This window comes from Anarhichas minor, unplaced genomic scaffold (assembly GCF_050575085.1).
Source record: "Anarhichas minor isolate MPS153535 unplaced genomic scaffold, ASM5057508v1 ptg000027l, whole genome shotgun sequence".
In the NCBI taxonomy this organism is placed as follows: domain Eukaryota; kingdom Metazoa; phylum Chordata; class Actinopteri; order Perciformes; family Anarhichadidae; genus Anarhichas; species Anarhichas minor.
The window spans coordinates 21,800,780-21,820,804 of NW_027466473.1; the positions used below are offsets into that span (position 1 = coordinate 21,800,780).

Consider the following 20,025-nt stretch of genomic DNA (forward strand, 5'->3'; position numbering starts at 1 on the left):
GTTCATTCTTCCTGTTTCGGGGTCTCTATCAAGTTCACAAACTGCTGCTGCAGATAAGGTGTTTGGTTGAGCAGCTGTTACACTTGGCAGGAGAAGAAGGCGAGGCCTCTCTCTGTCTGAGTGGTGCATCATCATTGATGCTATTATAATGAATCTGTTCCTGAACCCCAACAGCATGTTTCATTAGAGGCTCATGTGGAGCACCAGGAACCAAACAAAGTAATAAACAGCCATTGGGTGACAAATAGTGCCAGATTAGCTTCAGAGTCCTACTTGTGGGTCTTTGTTAGTTTGCAGCAGCTGGGAGACGACTTCAATTTTGGTTTACACGACGAAATTCATGTGCTGCTAAATGTATTTGCTGATGTGGCCCACAGGAATGAAGGTGGCAAAGAGAGCTGGTTGCAGTTCAGGGGGCAGTTTTACATTTTACTGTCAATTATTATTATTATTAATATCATATTCAGTAAATCGGCTGGATATGCATCCGCAAGGACGCTTCCACAAATTTGTAGTTTTCAATCAGGCGGCAACCTCCTGAAAAGGGAAGCCAATGCTGAAGTGTCTTTAACCTGCATTCTCTCTAGTGTCCACCAGGGGGCGACTCCTCTGGTTGTATAGAAGTCTATGAGAAAATGACTCTACTTCTCTCTTGATTTATTACCTCAGTAAACATTGTAAACATGAGTTCATGGTCTCAATCTCTAGTTTCAAGATGGCGTCGGCAAAAACGTCAAACTCGAGGCTTCATAACATCAGTCCACAAACCAATGGGTGACGTCACGGCGACTACGTCCACTTCTTATCTACAGTCTATGGTTGCAATCTGTGCTCATGAGACACTGTTTTTTATGTTTACATTGTGCAGCTTTGGCTTGTACCTGTACACTGTGTAATAAGTAAAACATTGGGGATATAGAAAGTGTTTTTCTGTCTCTTAAGGTTTCATGAACTTGCTCATTGTCTCTTTGCCTTTCCTTAATAAACCCTTTCCTCTCTCTCGCTCCTCCAGCCCTCTCTGACCCTGACGGAGATCCCTGTCGTAGGACTTACTGCGGTCGGGGGCGACAGTGTGTGCTGATGGCAGAAACCGGCCGCGCAGAGTGCGTTTGCCAGGAGAAATGTCGGCCCTCCTTTGTGCCGGTGTGTGGCTCGGACGGCAGGTTCTACGAGAACCACTGCGAGGTTTACCGCACCGCCTGCCTGGAGAGGAGACGGATCTACGTGGTGCACAGCAAGGACTGCTTCTTCAAAGGTACTGCTCCACTCTTCCACTAATACACTGACGCTGCAGAGGGAAGTGAATACTGTAAAAAAGGATTCATCATCGATTTTCGGAGCTGATGACGGAAACGGCTTCTTTTCTCATCTCTGTTGAGAGTTGCACATGCTCAGTACGGATCGGATAGAGACTGACAAGTGTCGTTGCTTTTCCTGTTTAGCGTAAATGAGCTGATAAATGACGTGATGACGTGATATCGGATCGGTGCATAGACTGGTGTCCTTGCCGATACCCGATCCGGCAATATAGGTTTCATCAGAGCCAGTATCTGTATCGAAACAACTCTGCTACAACACAGGAACAGCGATACTGTGCAGGGGCTGTTTTGTCTTTGATGTCTGACTGCAGGTGTGGCACAGTTTAACACTTTTGATGCTGTTTTTTGAGCGAAAATTGCCCTGAAATGATGTTCTGATACCTGTGAGGCGTACATTTGAAGGCCGCAGTGGGACTTTAGTTTGATGTTGAAACATTTAAACAGAAATATGGTTGTAGAGACAGACAAAGCAAATGTTTCACAACATGTTGCCATCTGTTGAGCTCTTGTCACGAGCATCAGTCACTGTGGAAATCACGGCGTGTCTGTCAGCCGCCTATTCAATCCAATTGAAAGAATGAAGGAATTATTTTGGTACTGACGACTGTGACTCAGGGTCAAGTTTGTCTGGGAAACCACAGCTGAGCATTGTGGCTAAAATCTGTATTCACTTCCTCTCTGCACATGCACGGCAGTTGGTTCCCAGTCACGAACACTGGTACCTAAATCATTTTATAGCGGCCCCCTTAAAGTTGATTTAACGATCAATCTAAATGTGGGATTTTAATGGTGTGCTTTCATTGAGGAGGTAAACGGTGTACATGTTATTAACAAGCTTGGATTCCATCCAAGACGTAGCACTTCTGTTAGCACTCGCTCTGCTAATGCAAACATTTACACATATAAATTCACTCGGCGTGTCCACACACACACACACACGTCTAACTTTGGGAGATGCCCCCCCCCCTCTGCTACATCGATATCCAGCGCACAAATTACCAGCGGGTTACTGTGGATCACCAGCTCTCTATAGTAAATCATTGGGATCTTCACTCCTTGGCTATCACTCATTAGCAAAAAGTGCACTCTCAGCATGAACAATCAGCATTATTATCCAACAAACAGCCCGGTCGCTTCATCATGACTTCGATTTAAAGGTAACAGGTCGAGGCAGGGCTTCCACTGCTTTCATTCACACACACAAACATTAATTAAAAATCTTTTGATGCCGCTCCAACAGCGGTTTCTCCGTCCGTCTGAACGTCTGGACCAGGACGGAAGTTATTCAAATTCGGCACAAACATCAACTTGCACTCAAGTTGAACTGACTAGAATTTGGTGGTCGAAGGTCACAGTAACAATGTATGTATACTTGTTTAAAGTGGTAGGTAGTCACTTTCCTATAATGCAGTCATACATGCATTTGTACCATGTACCTGTTGGCATCTCCTCCTCGTTAAATTTAGTTTTCCAGGTCAGACTAGTCTTAAAAAAGATGTCATAATCCCTCAGGGTGTGCATGTTAAAACAGAAAGTAAGAGCCATAGGTATTTAGAGTGCAGGGTTTCATGTCAACGCGGTGCAAAAAACACCCGCTCACACACACACACACACACACACACACACACACACACAAACATGGCAGCATTTTTAGTCATATCACGTCAGGGAGGGAAGGATTCCTGGCAGACACAACCATGCATAGCTAATCCACATTAGGGATGTTCAGTCGGCACATTAGGCTTATACTGGAGATGTCTGAATGCAAAACCAGCAGGAGACAGAAAATGTTGGAAATCAGTCAGATGTCACGGGAATTATGTGCGTGTGTGTGTGTGTGTGTGTGTGTGTGTGTGTGTGTGTGTGTGTGTGTGTGTAATTGGGAAGTAATTATTGCTCCTGACATACAAAGACATGATTGGAAAGCATGTCTCACAGTGTGCTCTGCTAGAGACATTATCCACAATAATTGTTTTTTTTAGTACAAACAACAGAGGAGCCAGAGAGGTGGCGCAGTTGTCTCTGGAAATGATAGAATCCCTGCTGGCCTGCAGGTGGCCTGATTCCACTTTGCTCGCCTTCATCCGTACTGTCTCGCTCTGGAAAGTACCAACAGAACCTGGTTTGAATGATTCAATGTGTGAATCATCCAAACGTTGAAATCGCCGTCATCAAGACGCCTTCTCCTCGTCGCCCGATGAATGGAGTTTGTGTCAGTGCTCCACTTAGCGGGTGATCCGGTATTTAGGTCTACCGGTGCCTGGTTTTATGATGCTCTGCCACTCGAACACCTCGCCCAGCTGAAACTACTGGGGCTTTGTGCCCCCCCCCCCCCCCCCCTTCACACACACACACACACACACACTGCGCCAACTAAAAGTGCCACACGTGTTTTACCAGCGCCTGGAAACGTTAATGTAACATGACTACCAGGCTGCACCTGTGACGGCATTTACTATAGAATTTTATATAATGACTGTTCCAAATTGCAGAAGTCACGACCCATCTGGAGTACCGATGTTTTTCCTTTGCCTCATATATTGGAGCATTCAGCATTGAATTGATTGATGAATGAATGAATGAATCCTGATCGATGGATCGTTACACACCTATTAATTATCAAAAATGTCAACATAAAAACTAGAAGATCCATCTCACAGTCATTGCACTGACGTGTGGGTATCTCTCACTGGGTGCTGTATTGTTGTTCCCTTGCAGTGTTCTATGGAACAAACTGAGTGAAGAGTAGATGAAACAACATTTCACCATCCTTTTCTACACATTGATTTATTTTTTCTTTCACCCCGATCCTGATTTTTTTTCCTATTTGTTTTGATTATATACTTTTGAGGCCCGTTTTCGAGAGCCTAGAGCTTATTAGATGCTCGATGGCGAAACATTTTTTACTCTCGGTCTCAGAGAACGAGACCCTCAAAGATGAAAATGGATCTATTGGGTCCCTACAGCTATGCATTAGGCCATGTGGCAAAATCTTTTGGCCTTTTTTTGAGGGTAATTTTGCTTTCAAATTTGATAAACCTAAAAGCTCTGCTGTGAAACCAATTCCCCCTCAGCTCAGGGCGATGGTGACAGAAGTCACAGTCTGGAATTTGGGATGTACTTATGCAGAGCTTCCGTCTCCTCGTATCTGGATTATTGTGATTCACTGTGCGCAGCCAGTCCAAAAGTCTCCACTCTGGCAAAAGAAAGAGGAAGCACATTTGTGTTGTGCTGCTGATCTCCCTTCACTGACTCACACTTAGAGTTAATTTTAGGTTTTGTTTATTCATAAAGCTATGAATAATCACAACCTCCTCTTTCACTTAGGACATCTTGTTGTTGCTGCCTCAAGGCTGCAGAATACTACACATCATTCACACTTTACTCATCTGAAATACTATCAGCACATTGTCGCTGTCGAGCCTCGCACATTCCACTATATTTGTCATTAAGATGGTGGTCTGGCGATCCTGTAACAAGTAAAGCGTCGGGCCGGTAGATACGAAGATTTGACTATTTGTTACTCGGCGGGTTAAGAAGGACCACTGTGTGTGGGAGGATCCCCTCCTCGGGACGCTGGCCCTTGCTGGGCGCATTTCCTCCATCCCCAACTGGCTCTAGATCAGCTTTGAAAGGCCTGGGGTGAAGTTTCGGATATTTACAGCTCCCCTCACCCGGACTTTATTGCGTCCCGGAGTCGTGCACTGAGTGCCCGCTGCGCCCTCCCTCCATGCAGGGAGGAATGGTATGCCTTAGTAAACGCCACAGTGAACAACTGATAACACCATTGTTGCCTGATTAGACGAATGTCCCATTCACTTGGCTGCCATTGATTTTCCCTGTTTGGAGAAAATATTCTCACAGCTCATCTACCTAGAATAAATAATCTCTTCCAATACATTTAACGCAAGAAGCACAAAGTTTCTATGACACGTACTGTAGTTTAATTTGTTACTCACGCGGTTCAGCAGTTCTGGCAGGCAGCACATTTCTGTGTGAGTTTGCAGATTCATTTGTCTTCCAGCTGCCTGCATCAAGTGATTCTTAGTGGATGTTTTCCAGGCTAAAATCCTGAAGATACAACTAAGCTTAAAAGATTAAGGCGGGCCGTGTTAGGCGACTTCTGCCACGGCAGATTACTTTGTTTAATTTTTTGTTTTTATTTATTTTTGTATATTCTGTATGTATCATGTCACATCAGATGTTATTTTATGAGCCAGAGAGGGCAGCTCTACTTAACTTTTACTCTTTTAATTCAATTTTTATTTTACTTTTCTCAGCGGGGGGAAACAAGGCAGAGGATTTAATGGCTCAAACTAGACCTGTTGAGGCAAAAGTCACAGAGGAAATTTACGAAGGAATGTACGCCTCGACTATCCGTTGGTACGCAGATCGTACTCCCTCTGATGCAGCTTGAAGGAGACTGAAGCCTGCTCTGAACCGATAGCACTGGTGTGTACTCTGTGTTTGGAAATGGATTTGTGGTTTGTGACAGGCAGGAGAGGTGATTATATTTAGGGTGAAAGGGATGACTTTAAACCTCTGGATGGGTGTCTCTGTTCCAAGCTGTCATTGGACAGGTTAGCTGGAACTTTAATCCATAATGATTAAACAATGAGTGCACGTATTATAATAACATTATAATAACAATGGGAGAAGAAGAATAATAAAATGCCTTATTCACAAGTAAAGAGTGAACTACACACTAGTCAAAGACACGCGACAGGATAAAAGGCTTTTCTTTGCTACACATTTTCAATAAGTTTAATCCTGTTTTCATTGCGACACTTTTAAGATTTCTCTAAGCTAGTTTGAGCGATCCGCTTTGCAAAGACACAAATGTCTCAACACACGCGAGTGAAAGTCACCACGTCTTTTCAAGAATGGCAAATTGATAAATAACTCCAAAGTCAAGAGTTATTTGGCCCCCAAATGGCTTCCGAAGGGGCACATTGTCAATAAAAAAGACTGATATGCCAGCTGCACTCAGACCTAATAACCCATTTAGATTGAAATTGCTAAACGCCATAAAACAGGTTTTTCCTTGAGGATGTCATGATGTGAAAAATGAAACCCCCCCATCCCCATCACAAAATAGTTGATGCCATAGAAATACCTTTTTAATTGAGAGACAGTGCCACCCATTGACTTTTCCGACTTTGCCATGCAGGCAGTTTATAAAGGCTAGTTTTCAGATTCTCATTCTCATGAAGTTAAGTTGATTTTGAATGTGTATGTTTGGTCACTCTACTGAAACTGAGTACAGTGAAATGCAACCACAAACGTGCATCATCTATCAGTGTTTGCTGAGTTTCTCACTTCAGCCATTCTGATTATTCTTTATCATCCCACCTCGTTATGTGGCAGCTGTGGTTATTGAATTAGCCATCAAAGCACCCCCCCCCCCTCCCCCTTCCCCCCGTCTAGCTCTCTCTGCAGCCCGTGGCGGTGCTCGGCCTCCGCCGTCCATCTTACAGCTCGCTAACCCTCTGCCCCCTCCTGTGACTGAGGCCATTAACTCGGTCACACAAACACGGCTTTCTTAAGGAGGGTCCACTTTGGCGTGAGCTCCGGCCCCGCAGCTGTAGTTATGTACACAGAGGCTGGGTACGGTCGCAGCAAGGTGGTAAATATACACAATCGTGTGTGGCCGTTTGCAGGATGTTCAAATTCTCTTTCCTTTTGTTTCACGCTCCTTCTGTGCCAAAAACTTCATGGGATTTGAATGAACAAAAACTTGTGTTTTGGGATATTATATATTTTTTTATTTATTTTTTGTTATTTTCTAAAAACTGACTTTGAGATGAGAGCTGCCATAAAATACACATATTATTTACAAACTATGTAAAAATCAGGTTGCAGTTCTGCTACATCACTAAACCGGTTGTTGGTTTGGCTCCATCCTGGTACCAGACACACAGACAACATAGTTTCAGAGAAAGACGTCACTTACAATACTTTGTGTGTGTATTTCTAATTACCGATTTTCAGTCTTTTACTTTATAAGCTTTCTTGACTTGAAAAAATATCTTTTAAATTGACAAACATCATACGTATGTGTCTTATGGGTCCATTAGTGGTCCACCAGAAGGGGCGGGGCTTCGCCTCTCTATTCATACACTCCGGAAAACGTATTCAACATTAGAGTTAACTTTAAGTAATTCTCCTTGATTCTGATTGGACAGACGTATTCTATCTTGAAGATACTGACCCTCGTTTTTTTTGAAAATCCTTGAACCAGTTGGTTTGTATTTCATACACAAACAATAACACAAGTATTACTCAATAATACTGAAAAATGACTTGATGAAATGGAGATTTTTTTTGATAACCAGGTGAGCAGCAGTGAGTCAGTGGTCCACTCACAGAAAGCTGAACTCTGACTTACATTACGCTCATTCATTCCGCAGCGCCCTCTTCAGTGGCACCGTTCAGCTCCAGCTACATCACAGTGACACATTTTATTAACGCTCACAGTTGAACTAAACTGTGTCAGCGGGGGCGCAAAGTTGTCCAGGTCACATGACGCACCAATGGATCAGAAGTTGCCATGCAACTCTCTGTTAGGTTAATGAGGACTAAAGCCGGGCTGGGCTACCAGGTGTGACACACACACACACACACACACACACCTAACACCCTCCAGGCTTACCCTGACAGCCCTTTATTTGTTATGGCCGGCATATTAACGAGCAGTCCAACTATCCCCATCTTTCTTCTCATGTTTTTTTTCTTTTTCCCCAACACCTTTCTGCCCATTTTCTCTCCCCGACGGTCACGTGGGTCTTACCTCATTAGGCTGATTTCCTCCCCGTAGATTCATTGCGGTGGAAGTAGTTGCCGTATGGAATGGATGCCCTGTCCCAGATAGAGATGTCCCCTGGTCCAGCTCTGGTCCCCTGCCTCATAAACATCAGTTTCTCCTATGAAAATAGAAAGCTCTCTTTGTCCAATGTCCCCTGCTGCTGGGGGACATTTTCAAGGATACTGCACCAGAATGAAGGTGTTTTCCTATCAGCCATAGATAAGGCAGTACACTGGAATTTCTAACGTTGATACAATCCCTTGAAACATATTCATTCGATGCCATTTTCAATAAATTGGGGAAGTATTGACCCAACATGAATGCATACAATTTTATGAAAAGATAAACATAACACGGCTATTATTTGACAACACCAACTTTTATTTTCTTGGCCAGTAGCAGAATGAGTGTAGTAAGCATTAACAATGATTACAACGTTTTATTGTTGAACATACCATCATCATTAATGAGCTACCACCAGTGTGTTTTCCTCTCCACGCATGACCCGCCCTACTTTGACTCTGATTGGCTGGTACTAATTGCCCTTGTTAGTTGGATTGGTTATTTTAAGCCATGAGGAGAGAGATTGGTTTTGGGTAAGGGTAAAAAAATACCAGAATACGCCAATTATCTCTGTGCTTTTCTATGCTGCTAATCCTTTGCGATCTATCTTGTGGCGAGTCATGACTCTTAGGTTGGGAAACAATGCATTAAACCAGACACCATGTTTTTGAATTTTGAGCTGCAACTAAAATTTGATGAACCATCTAGTTCAGTGTTTCACAAACTTTTTTTTTCTGGGGACCAACTTCTAAAAATGACAATCTAACACAGCCCGATGCACATTCTTGTGAAGAGTGAATGTGTGCGCAAATAAACGCTCCTGATCATTTTTACTATAATTTTCACATCACCTTATGATATCTTGAATAGTGAACCAGCCATTTTGAAGAGATATAAATACTTGATGAAATTATGTAAATTCGTTAGGCGACCAAATGTCCACCAGGGGGCGACTCCTCTGGTTGTATAGAAGTCTATGAGAAAATGACTCTACTTCTCTCTTGATTTATTACCTCAGTAAACATTGTAAACATGAGTTTATGGTCTCAATCTCTAGTTTCAAATCTTCTTCAATACAGCATGATGTTCATTTAGTACATTATGGTCCATTTAGAGTCAAACAGACCATAAAGCAGGGGATGCTTTAGGGCGGGGCTTACTGTGATTGACAGGTCGCGGCCGCTACCAGAGCTGTATACGGCGTCTCTACGTCACTCCTACTCATTCCAAATATGGTCACTTCCGTTCATTGGTTGCAAAAAAAAAAACAGCATGATGACGGCCATAATCCAAGATGGCGATGACGCCGAACACAAGGCTTTAAACGACCACAAACCAATGTGTGATGCCACGACGACTCCGTCCACTTCATATATACAGTCTATGTTCCCGAGCCAGTCTTTGGGAATGACTGATTTAGGATATTTCATCTCTCCTCTTTAAATGAAGGGACATTTTGCTCCTATGGCTGATGTAAATCTTATTCAACAGAAACTCTCTGAAATAATGGGAAGCATGTTGCTCCAGTTTTATTCATCTTCAAATGAAAAATAATTGTTTGTTGTCACTCATCAGTGAAATATTAGTGTTGTTTTAATTAGTCCGTTCCCACTCTGGCTTCCTCACAAAACAAAACAAAAGAAAACCAAATGACAACAACACAGAATCAAATCTTATTTGGCATCCTTTGTCATATTTTGGCCAAACGAGCTCCGCCAAATTACTGATGACTGCAGTTATACAGCGATCTCAGGCAGAGGGATGGAGAAGCTGCTATCGTGGCTAAAAAATACAGAATATTTTGTGAATTTCGATGATGAAAGACTATTTGTACTGTAGAGGAGCTTTGTTTGCAAATCCCTTTTGATTCATGAACACCTTTTAAAAGCATTTAATGTTTTATGAGCTGCGTCTTTAATGTGTTATATAATTAAATTTGCAGAAGCTTTCAGTATGTTTTGTCCTGATCCTCATTCACATCCCGGTAGCTTTCTCACAGCACACTGCTTTTTGTTCAATTGTTCTTCACCTCTCTAACACAGACTGCCTACTCATCCCTTTTATTGATCTGAGCCCACACACACACACACACACACACACACACACACACACACACACACACACACACACACACACACACACACAGCAAATAGCACATACAATCATACACACACTCAAAGGAGCAAAGACACACCGATTCTGTCATGACATAAACAAAAATAATCTCCTCTGAAAGAGAATGTTTATTCATGCCTAAGATATTTTGACATGCTTGTCACAGCGCTGCCATTGGCTGTCACTTTGCCTTTTCAGTGTTGAGCGGCACTCCGCGACGCCGCGCACGATGGCCGCTTCGCATCGGCTGCATGGCTTCAGCTTTTGACACACGATGCCCGGCCTGCACGGCGCATACGGGCTCATTGACAACTGGCAGTGAATTGATTTGAAATTGCAGTGCAGTTGAGAATCCAACTTCTATGAATCCCATTCTATTTCTCAAACACACTCACTTCCTCGTTCTCTCTGTTGCCGAAGTAATTAACAGATCCGTCAGCTCTGTTAGGGGGGGGTTGGCTCTCCGTCTCGTCTCTTGTTGAGTTAACAGGTGGTGCCGTGGAATTCTTGGAGCTCTCCATCTACTTTTATTACCGTTCACATCACCACTCTTTAAAAGCTGCTGGCGGAAGCCTCTGAACAACTGAGAAGTTTGAAAGTGACAAATGAATTAATTTGGCCCATCCTGCTCCACTTCGCTGTGCCTCCGTCAGTGTAACGGCCGAGTAAAAAGGGAGAATGCGTATGGCTGCCAATGCTGCTGGACCCGGCCGTGAAAACTTTGCTTATCAGATGTGTTTTTGTCAAAGTTGGGAGCCAATTACTAACAAGTGAGATTACTAACATCTCTCACTGCAACGGCACTTTGGAGAGCAATAAAGTAATGCATCTGCTGTTTGCCAGGCTTCTCTTGCTTAGTCGTAAACTAGCTTTTACACAAGATGGAAACACATCACTCAGTCTCCATGCAGATCTATTCCCCCCCCCTTCACAGACCACTTTCCTCCCCTCTGTCTTTCGCCCTCATTTCTCCCTCACTATGCCCCCAATATGGTGCAGAAGGGGATTTGAGTGACTCTGTCAAGCTTCTCTCTACACTCCCCCGCTCTGTGTTAAATTGGTTCAGAGCTTAAGTAGAGTGTGAGCCGGGAAAAATAAAAAAATAAAGATACAAGCACCTCGAGGCAAAGTGACCCTGACTAGAAAAGTCATACACACTGTATGTCCCTGACAAACATACACACACACTCACACACACTTTAATATGCGGTAAGGTAGGTAACTGCCCGGGGCCCAAACTAACGAGGCCCTTGATATTCATATATATACGTGATGCAGGATATATAGAATGATGCTCCTATCCTGACTTCTACACAGTATGTACTCTGCAATGAGTTACAAAATGCAGTTCAGAGTGCTTCTTTTATCACAGTCCACGTACGCTTGTTGTGCAAACCCTTTTCACAGAACTGCTCTTTGCAAAGAGAGACCCGGAGAAATGATCATACCAAGAGTACCCCATAATCAGCACATCACTTTCCTAATCAGAACTGTTGCAGAGGTAACACTTCAGCCAGCCTTACTGCTTTTTCATGCACTTAGTAATCATTGGCTAATTTGTGTGATGAGAAGCCGAGAGCAGGTGGTGGAAGAAGTTTCCGGAGACCTTGATGTCTTCACGCTCATTACGTAACGTTGTTGCACTTGTTATGTAACAAAAGAAAGTTCGCTAGATGCGTTGTCTTACGTTGTTATGTTTTTTATTTTAACACAAAAACATTTAGCTTAGTTTATTTGAGAGAAGGGACAGTGCAAAGTCATAAATATACAGGTCTATATTTCATCTGTAGGCCGAGGTGTTACAAAACGCGACCTGAGATAGAATCAAAAGAAATAGATGAAATAGACGACGTGGGTTATATATGACTTATATTGCATATATTACAGTTGTATTGCATTAAACTAAAATCATCTCACATACATAGTATACATACATGAAATGAACATGTGGGCAGCTGTAAAGCACCCGGGGAGCAACATGGGGTTCGGTGTCTCGCTCAAGGACACTTCCACATGCAGGACAGGAGGAGCATGTGGAAGCGTCCACATGGTCGTACGTCATCACACAGGGAGTCCAGTTAAATGTTTCTCAGTCAGTCTCATGAAGTTTGTCTGTTTTTCATGTTTCCGTGCTCAGCTCACACCTTGATCCTCAACAGTCCCTCCACCGTCCTCTGTAATGGGACCTGTCAGATTGTATATTTCCACTCTGCTGTGCCAGCTAAACATTTCGACCGGAGGGCAGAGAAGGAGTCCGGATTGATAGCTAACGCAGGTCAATATGTTGTAGCAACTGATTGGCCAGCTCTTTACCAGCGACAGCCCGGCTTCTCGTGTCGCCTTCTATTCGACCGAAGCACATAAAACACTTCTCTCCCCAAAGAATGTGAAGTTTCAAAATGTGGGCTCAAGACGATGTTTTTTTCTCGCTAGAAGTTTTATCTTAGAAAATGAGTTATTCTCTGTAGAGAACCTCACATTGCTAATCAGAGAAATTAAATCTGCAAATATTGTTCACACCAAGGTGAAGACAATTCCAATGCCTTGTGGCAATCTCACACGAAAGTGACACAACTGTCCATGGAAGCATTATTATTGAAAGCTCAATTCCAAGGACATTCATTTTCTTTATTCCAGGGTTTTGTTTTGTTACATATGTGATATATTTCAGATATATTTGTGAGAGGTGTTTTCAAAAAGATCCCTGTTCTTTTTGTTTATTTAATTACAATCAGCTTGGTTGCTGCTAATGGCAATAATACCATATGACAACTATTCAAAAACTGAACATAAAAGAAAAGAAAACCAAGCAAAAAAAAGTATCCTCACCTGAAAAATATTCAGCTCAAAAACAACAGCAGCACCATTTATAGAAATAGCCTATACGGCTGCCGAAATATAAACAAACCAAGAACGTCATTCATTCATGATCATAAAGTCAGATATCATGGTGCAAAACGTGTCGTATTCGGTATCCCCGTGTTGTTTCACAACCTCTGGAAGTAACAAGCTAACATCAGCATGTTTCCGTACTGCTGGCTCGGGTAAGCTCAGATTTGATGTGGTGTTATTCATTGGACGTGTATATGAAATGGCTTTAAATAGTGTCTCTGTCCATTTGACAAAGGTCAGCCCCACGATGTGAATGGCTGATTCAATGGCCGATGGCACAGCATGGAGCGACATCAGAGGCCAGCTGTAATGAGAGCGTCTTTATTTGGCTTTTGCTGTTCCCAATAAACAGCAGTTCTGAATTGCTGACACGTTGTTTGTGAACAACTTAGCTGAGTTTTACAGCAATGGTAAAAATATATATTTATATATACTGTTTAGAAAAGCAGTGTGGCATTCACACGGTTCATACCGTTTCAACACAATATATTGAGTGACACTGTGCCCTTGGTGCTGATTATTAGCAAGTGCAGCATCTCGGCACCACAGGGCCTATCTGCATCATCGAGTCACCGCTCTAACATAAGTCGCTGACTACGGACAGCTCTGTAATTCTAAGACCCAAAGGGAGGAGCAACCCCAACAGCTGCCTCAGGGAAGTTATCAGTCCGTGTTATTGTTTTCAAGCTCATCCCCCCCTGTGATTTCCTCAGAGAACACGAGCAGCACGGATGGATTCTGCTGACCTTTTTCGTTTTAGCGCTTATGTTACAGGTGTCCCCGATAGCTAGCAGGGACCGGTGTGTTTCCTCTTGAGGTGACACTCCATCTGGTCGCAGTCCCAACGCTGTTCGAATGCCTGCTGGCGAACGACGCTGCCAATTCAGCTACAGTAATTTACAATTCGCTCTTTAATTAGATGGAGTGTTTGTACCTGAATTACACACAGTATTTCATTGGTGCTTTGTAATTTATGTCCATTTTCACAAAGATGTAAAAATGTAAAAGAAAAAAAAATGGCACAATTTCTGGCAACATTCAGCAATTCATATCTACAGAGCTTGGCAAGAGCACAAGTGCTGTTTGTTTAGGGTTGTTTCCCCTCTATTCTTATATGTACGGGATCAATTATTTAGGGGTATTTTGATGACCCTCATTACAGTACAGTGTCTTGCCCAAGGACACTTCGACATGCGGACTGGAGGAGCCAGGGATCGAACCGCCAATCTTCCGATCACATTTGACCAAAAGTGTTAAGAATGCGACATTTCGACCTTCTAATTTAGATTTGCAGTTTAGTTTTGTACGAGTAGAACTCCTCCCTCTGTCAGGGTTCACACTTGTTATGGCTTGCAGGAGATGGTTTGGCATTTCACTGCACTGGTTTTTCCTCTCAAACATTTTGTTAGAAATGTCAAAGAAGCCCGAGACACTAAAACCTTTAAACGCTGATGATTGAAACAGTCTCTTTAGTTTACATCAGCTTTTTATAGAGGATGTGGAAACTGCCAGAACATGATTACTACTTCTCCTTGCAGCCTCACACTTATGTTATGCCTTGTATATGGATTTAAATATTTTTTCTGAGTATTAACAACAACAGCAACCCTTCAGTTATGGTGTCAGATATACAGACAATATATAATCCAAATAGAATCGATAAGAACTAAAAGAACACCTTCTTGAATGATATAATACTGTTTGTACTACATAAAATGGAGGTGGAGGCTTGACTCCTCCGCTGTAATTACATTCACCACCGTGCCGTCCGAATCGTGTACATTCTTTATGTCACATCAGATATTTAGTTTGCAGGGATTGGAGTGCGATCCCGGCCTCGCTCATTATCATGCAAAGCAGTTGCATCATTCAAGTGCGGCGCATGGCGATGTGAGATCTTTTCAGTCATGGATACTATTTCATATGAATTAGTCACCGCACTTAAAGTGAATTACTTACAGCTGGGTGGAAGGCGACGGCTGCTTATTACTCGTGATGGCAACGCTGCAGTTTGTTTGCCTGACGACTTTCGCTGCTCGCTCATCTGCATTCATCTTCTGCATTTTAAGCATTTGTCTGAGCGAGTGATTAGAGGCGCGTAGTCTCACCAAAGGACGCTTTGAAGCACACTCGTCTACTCAAGTGGTCAAACCCGCGACCTTACTGTGACAAATGACTCTGTGGTCCCTGGATGACTTCTTCTGTCCCACACAACCCACTGAAAACAATTAGTTTGTAGCAGACCCTTAGTAAAGACTTAACATGGATCCACATTATTATCCCTGCATGTGTGTGTGTGTGTGTGTGTTTAATTAATAGCTAAACTGTTAATTGGCATCATTACCATTTCTTGAAGACATGGCCTACTTCTAATGCAAGAAGGCAGTTGTAATCCCAAGCTTTAATGAGGAGTGCTTGTAGTGTTCACAAACTATGTCAAGGAAACATCTTCTTTTTGTTTCCTCAACTCAGGAATATTTAGGAAGAAATAAATCTGGAATTCACACTGCGTGTTGGTACAGGTGCTGCTTAACTTGCTCCATTCATTTTTTTCCTGTAACCGGTGCAGCATGAAAACAAGGTGGAGTTAGCGAGCTAACTAGCCGGTAGCTGACTACTTAGCTAGCTTGCCAATTCCAACACGCTTTCATGCTACACTGGTTACAGAAAATGATCCGAACAAAGCATTAAGGAACTCCCATTGGACCCACTATTACCACAGCTAAATCATTTGTAAGTGAGAAGTTTCTTTTTCCCATTTATGTCATTTAAAAAACTACAACAGGTCCTGAGAGCTAAAGTTCATACTGTCTTATATCTTCTGCCAAACTTCTTTGCCTCGTCTCGTTCTTTTGTTTATATTGACAACGACAGTAACTCTCCTTGCAGGTGATAACACTTCAAATGTGTTTGTGGTCCTGTTATCTAGTGGGATGTAGTCCTATCCAGCGTGGCCAGAGCTGGTGTCTGCTAGCTTATCTGTGTTCATTCTTCTCGGCATTCGTCTCGCACTCTGTTTGTAAGTGCGACTTCACAGTCGGAGAGGATGCTAATTGAAATCCTGAGTGGCAGATCGCTTTCATAGTAAACAAACACTGCATACTTTAGCTTCAGTAATTGCGTCTGAAGAGCGGCAAACACACACTAAACACACATGCAAGAAAAAAAAAAAATGTGAAAAAAGAAATCCAAAACGCAGCTCTTTCCTGCGGGGTCATTTGCCATGGAACGCTGCACTGGTGGTTGGCTCGGGAGCTTCAATGACAGGGCAAATACACTCTTCCTCCCGTGACTGACACTCGCTCGCCGGCGCCCAGGCCCCTGAGCTCACAGAGCGACTTCCATCTCTGGCTTCTTTTTCTAGCGCGAACGGAGCGATGGAGCAAGCATCCCTGCAGCTACACCTGGTCCCTCTCTCTCAGCCTCTTCACTCGCGTGTCTCCGGAGCCCCAACCCAGCTCTCCAAGCCCTTCCACTCTTTCATCTCCTCTCCCCTCTGCTCCTCTCCTTTATCCCCTCTTCCCCCGCTCCTCCCTCCTACTGTCCTCGCTAGTTATTCACTCATCCACTTCACTCTCCATCCCCGAGGCCCGATCCCGGCTTGTCCGTGTCCTCCTTTATTTTTTTATTTTCTCTTCTTCTCTTCTCTCCTCTCAGTGCCTTTTGTGTTTTATTAAACCTTGCTGCACAGTGTCTCGGATCACAACTTACAGCTAACAGTCCGACTTAAATGGTGAAGCAGGAAGTCTGGTCAAACGGCAACAACTTGTTTTTTCATTTACTCGACTATACGATTTGTTTTCCTCTTGTGCCTTTTTAATCAGCCTTCAGTCCAACATTAGGCCTCTTATAGAGGGGACACTCAAACTCTGGCTTCACACATTGAGAGTGTTTCTGCCTTCAGAGCAGCCCTGCCTCCAAGAAATGTTTGTTATTAAAACTTTAATCTGCCTCAAGACATTTCTCTTCCTTTGATATTCTCTGTCCTCTTTTGCATCCACTCTCTCCTGTAGGTCTCTCTCTCTCTGCCATCCCTTTACTCACATCTCTTCTATTATCCCAGCGTATTTCAGTCCCTCTGTATCAAGTGACAAGAGACACTTTCCGTCTCCAGGGCTCTGTCACTGTGTGCGATTCAGGCCACTGCGCTGCCTCTCCAAATGCGTCACAGCTGCAGAGAACAGAGAATTGACATTAAACCCAAAATATCTAATCTCTAATGTCATGTATTAAGTTATTAGACTGAATGTGAACCTGAAGAACCTCCGTCTTGTAGAACTCAAAGGCGTTAGAAAACTTTGGCAGATTTGTTTTTGTGTTATTTTAAAGCCGTATTGACAGGTTCCATTTTAACTATTGACCATGCATTCAAGTACATTCGTCTTTAGAGACTTGTGTCTGCTTCTCAGAAGAAAAGCTGCCGGGTATTGTGTTACAAATTGTTTACCTTGGCTTCTAGGTCAGTGTCGTCCTTCTGGACTCTGTATTTTAATGACTTAACCGTTTGCCTTCAACTTGAAGGAGTTGCCTTTTCCGTGCGTTGCTCATTGTCTACACTTCGATCTGACCTGACATGCAAGACTGGAGTTGGGAGTTGAGGGACAAATTGTACGACCAGACTGTTTCACTTGTAGCCAGTTTACAAGCTAATTCTAAACCAAAATGAATCGTACCCATTGTCAGACGATTGCCGGTGAGTTAGCAGATTGCATTTCGGCCAATGTCTGACTCCGATTTTGCTCTCCACATGGACTGTTTACCTGCATTCAACGGAAGACTGCTTGAACCTGATACCAAAATATTGTCCCGTTGCCAACAGATTCTGCACATGAATCTGTTAATAGAAATAGGGTTATGGTAGATTGTTTTTCAGTGCTATTTTTTTCTGGAAGGGGATTTCTTGTTGTAGAGAATTGCTGCATTATGCATTATAAGTTGCATTGACTGTGTCACTTCGTCTTCTCAGTATGATCTTTTATTTCTCACAATAGGCAGTAATCCGACCTCACAGTATTTATCCTAATTCCGCATGCAGTCAGTAGGGGAGCTGTGCAACGGACTGACTGCACAAGGTGCTTAATTACTCAAACAGGTGCTTGCCACTGCGGCAGGATACTTCAAGTGCACTCAATTAATTGAAGCCTATGATCAATAAGAGGCTGTGAATCATCCCTTAGATCTACCTCTGATTTGATTTAGCAACACACAAGGATCAACAGCGTTAATTAGAGATTTACAAGAAGGTAGAGGCATCAGAAGTAAATGTGTGCATCTGGTGTGGTTCATTTAAAAACACACTTTCTGAACGACATGCGCTTTTACTCACTTCCTGGTCCGTGTCTGAGGCTTAAATGAGCGATTCATATTGCATTAGCGGGTAATAAATTTCATGGCCCTCTTGAGAGAGCACACACATGATAGACAAGGTAAGACATTAGCAGGTATGAAGAAAAATGAGGTGACGCTGTCCTCTCCCCTCGAGCTGATTTCATGTTTGCTCTGACCTTGTGTAGAATGGGTTAACCTAAACTGATACGCACACACACGGGAACCTACAGACAGCAGAGACAGACTTGCATACACATCTACATATCAATGCTTGCACACACTCCCACGGATACACATATTTCTCTAATGCGATTACCTCGGCAGACATTTATAGACCCAGTTAATCTAACAGCGAGAGTGGCGCACCATTCCATATATTTGTGTTTAATTCCAATTAAACCTGGGCTGTGGACAGACTCATTTTCTAAACCAATTACTCTGGGAGGAGATAAAATGCAGGAGCAACCTTTGAACAACCTTTTTTTCTCCATGAAATCTCTAACCGAAATAAAATCCAGATAAACAAATCTCCCGGTAGGCCCAGCTACGTGGCAGCGTGGTTGCAATAAACCGCTGCTGACATTTGTCAGATGTATGTGTGTGGGAGGTGCGACTCTGCCTGACAGCCTGCAGTCAGTCTTTCTTCGGCTAAAAAAACGAATAGAGGTCCAGCTAGGTGCTCCATATTAGTCGCTATTTAATATGATGCACTGTGTGACGGCTCAGTGGATACAGCTGTTCTTGGATAACGTGTACCTCAGAGCAGTACTCTGTTTTACTTATCTCAACATCCATAGACAATAATTCTAATGATATCCAGGTAGATTACTTGGCGATGTGAAAGTTTGTACAATTCATATCTTTTACCTGGATTATTTTTATATTTTATATTTACAAAAAAGGTAAATAATTGCAAGTAATTACAATGATATTTTGCACCATTTATACATAAAAACCTGGAAACAAGACAAAGACAGGTTAAATACCTGCACACTATTACTTTTACTATACTTCTCAACCTTGGAAGCAGTAGATGACAAAACAATCTCACTTCAAGGTACATTTAGTGTCTGTTCTGGGGCTGTCGGTCATATCACATGATTCTCATCAACAGAGTGACAATAAAATACTTCTTAATAAAACAATGTCCGCCTTCATTGCACATTTCATAACACCCTGATTCTTCACCGACTAAAATTCAATCACCACCCCTGCAGAGGGCCGACAGAGCCCCTTTAGCTCCAGGTCTTTGATCAGCCGAGCCAAGAGCATCCTAAAGCCCTGCCTTTGACTGCCGTTGGAGCCCCTTCTGGAGAAGCCTGGCTTCATGATGCGGCTCCCCCGCTGGTGTGAACCATAGACCTGCTGGCTAGACGACCCGCAGCTCTCACCTCGTTGGATAAAGGTGGATATTGATGTGGACATAAATCTTCAAATGTGGGTTTCATACGTTTTATCAAAACAGCACTGTATCGTCCTTGTTTGGAGAGTGCCATCGTAAAA

The 20,025-nt window shown here is 43.0% G+C and overlaps 1 protein-coding gene across 1 annotated transcript in view; it reads left to right on the forward strand.

Moving 5' to 3' along the window:
• fstl4 (follistatin-like 4) overlaps window positions 1-20,025 on the forward strand; it is a 158,770-nt gene that overhangs the window by 58,814 nt on the left and 79,931 nt on the right. The window contains exon 3 of the mRNA XM_076102694.1: window positions 1,013-1,255. Within this exon, the coding sequence (XP_075958809.1) occupies window positions 1,013-1,255 (243 nt within the window). The remainder of the gene's footprint in view (window positions 1-1,012; window positions 1,256-20,025) is intronic.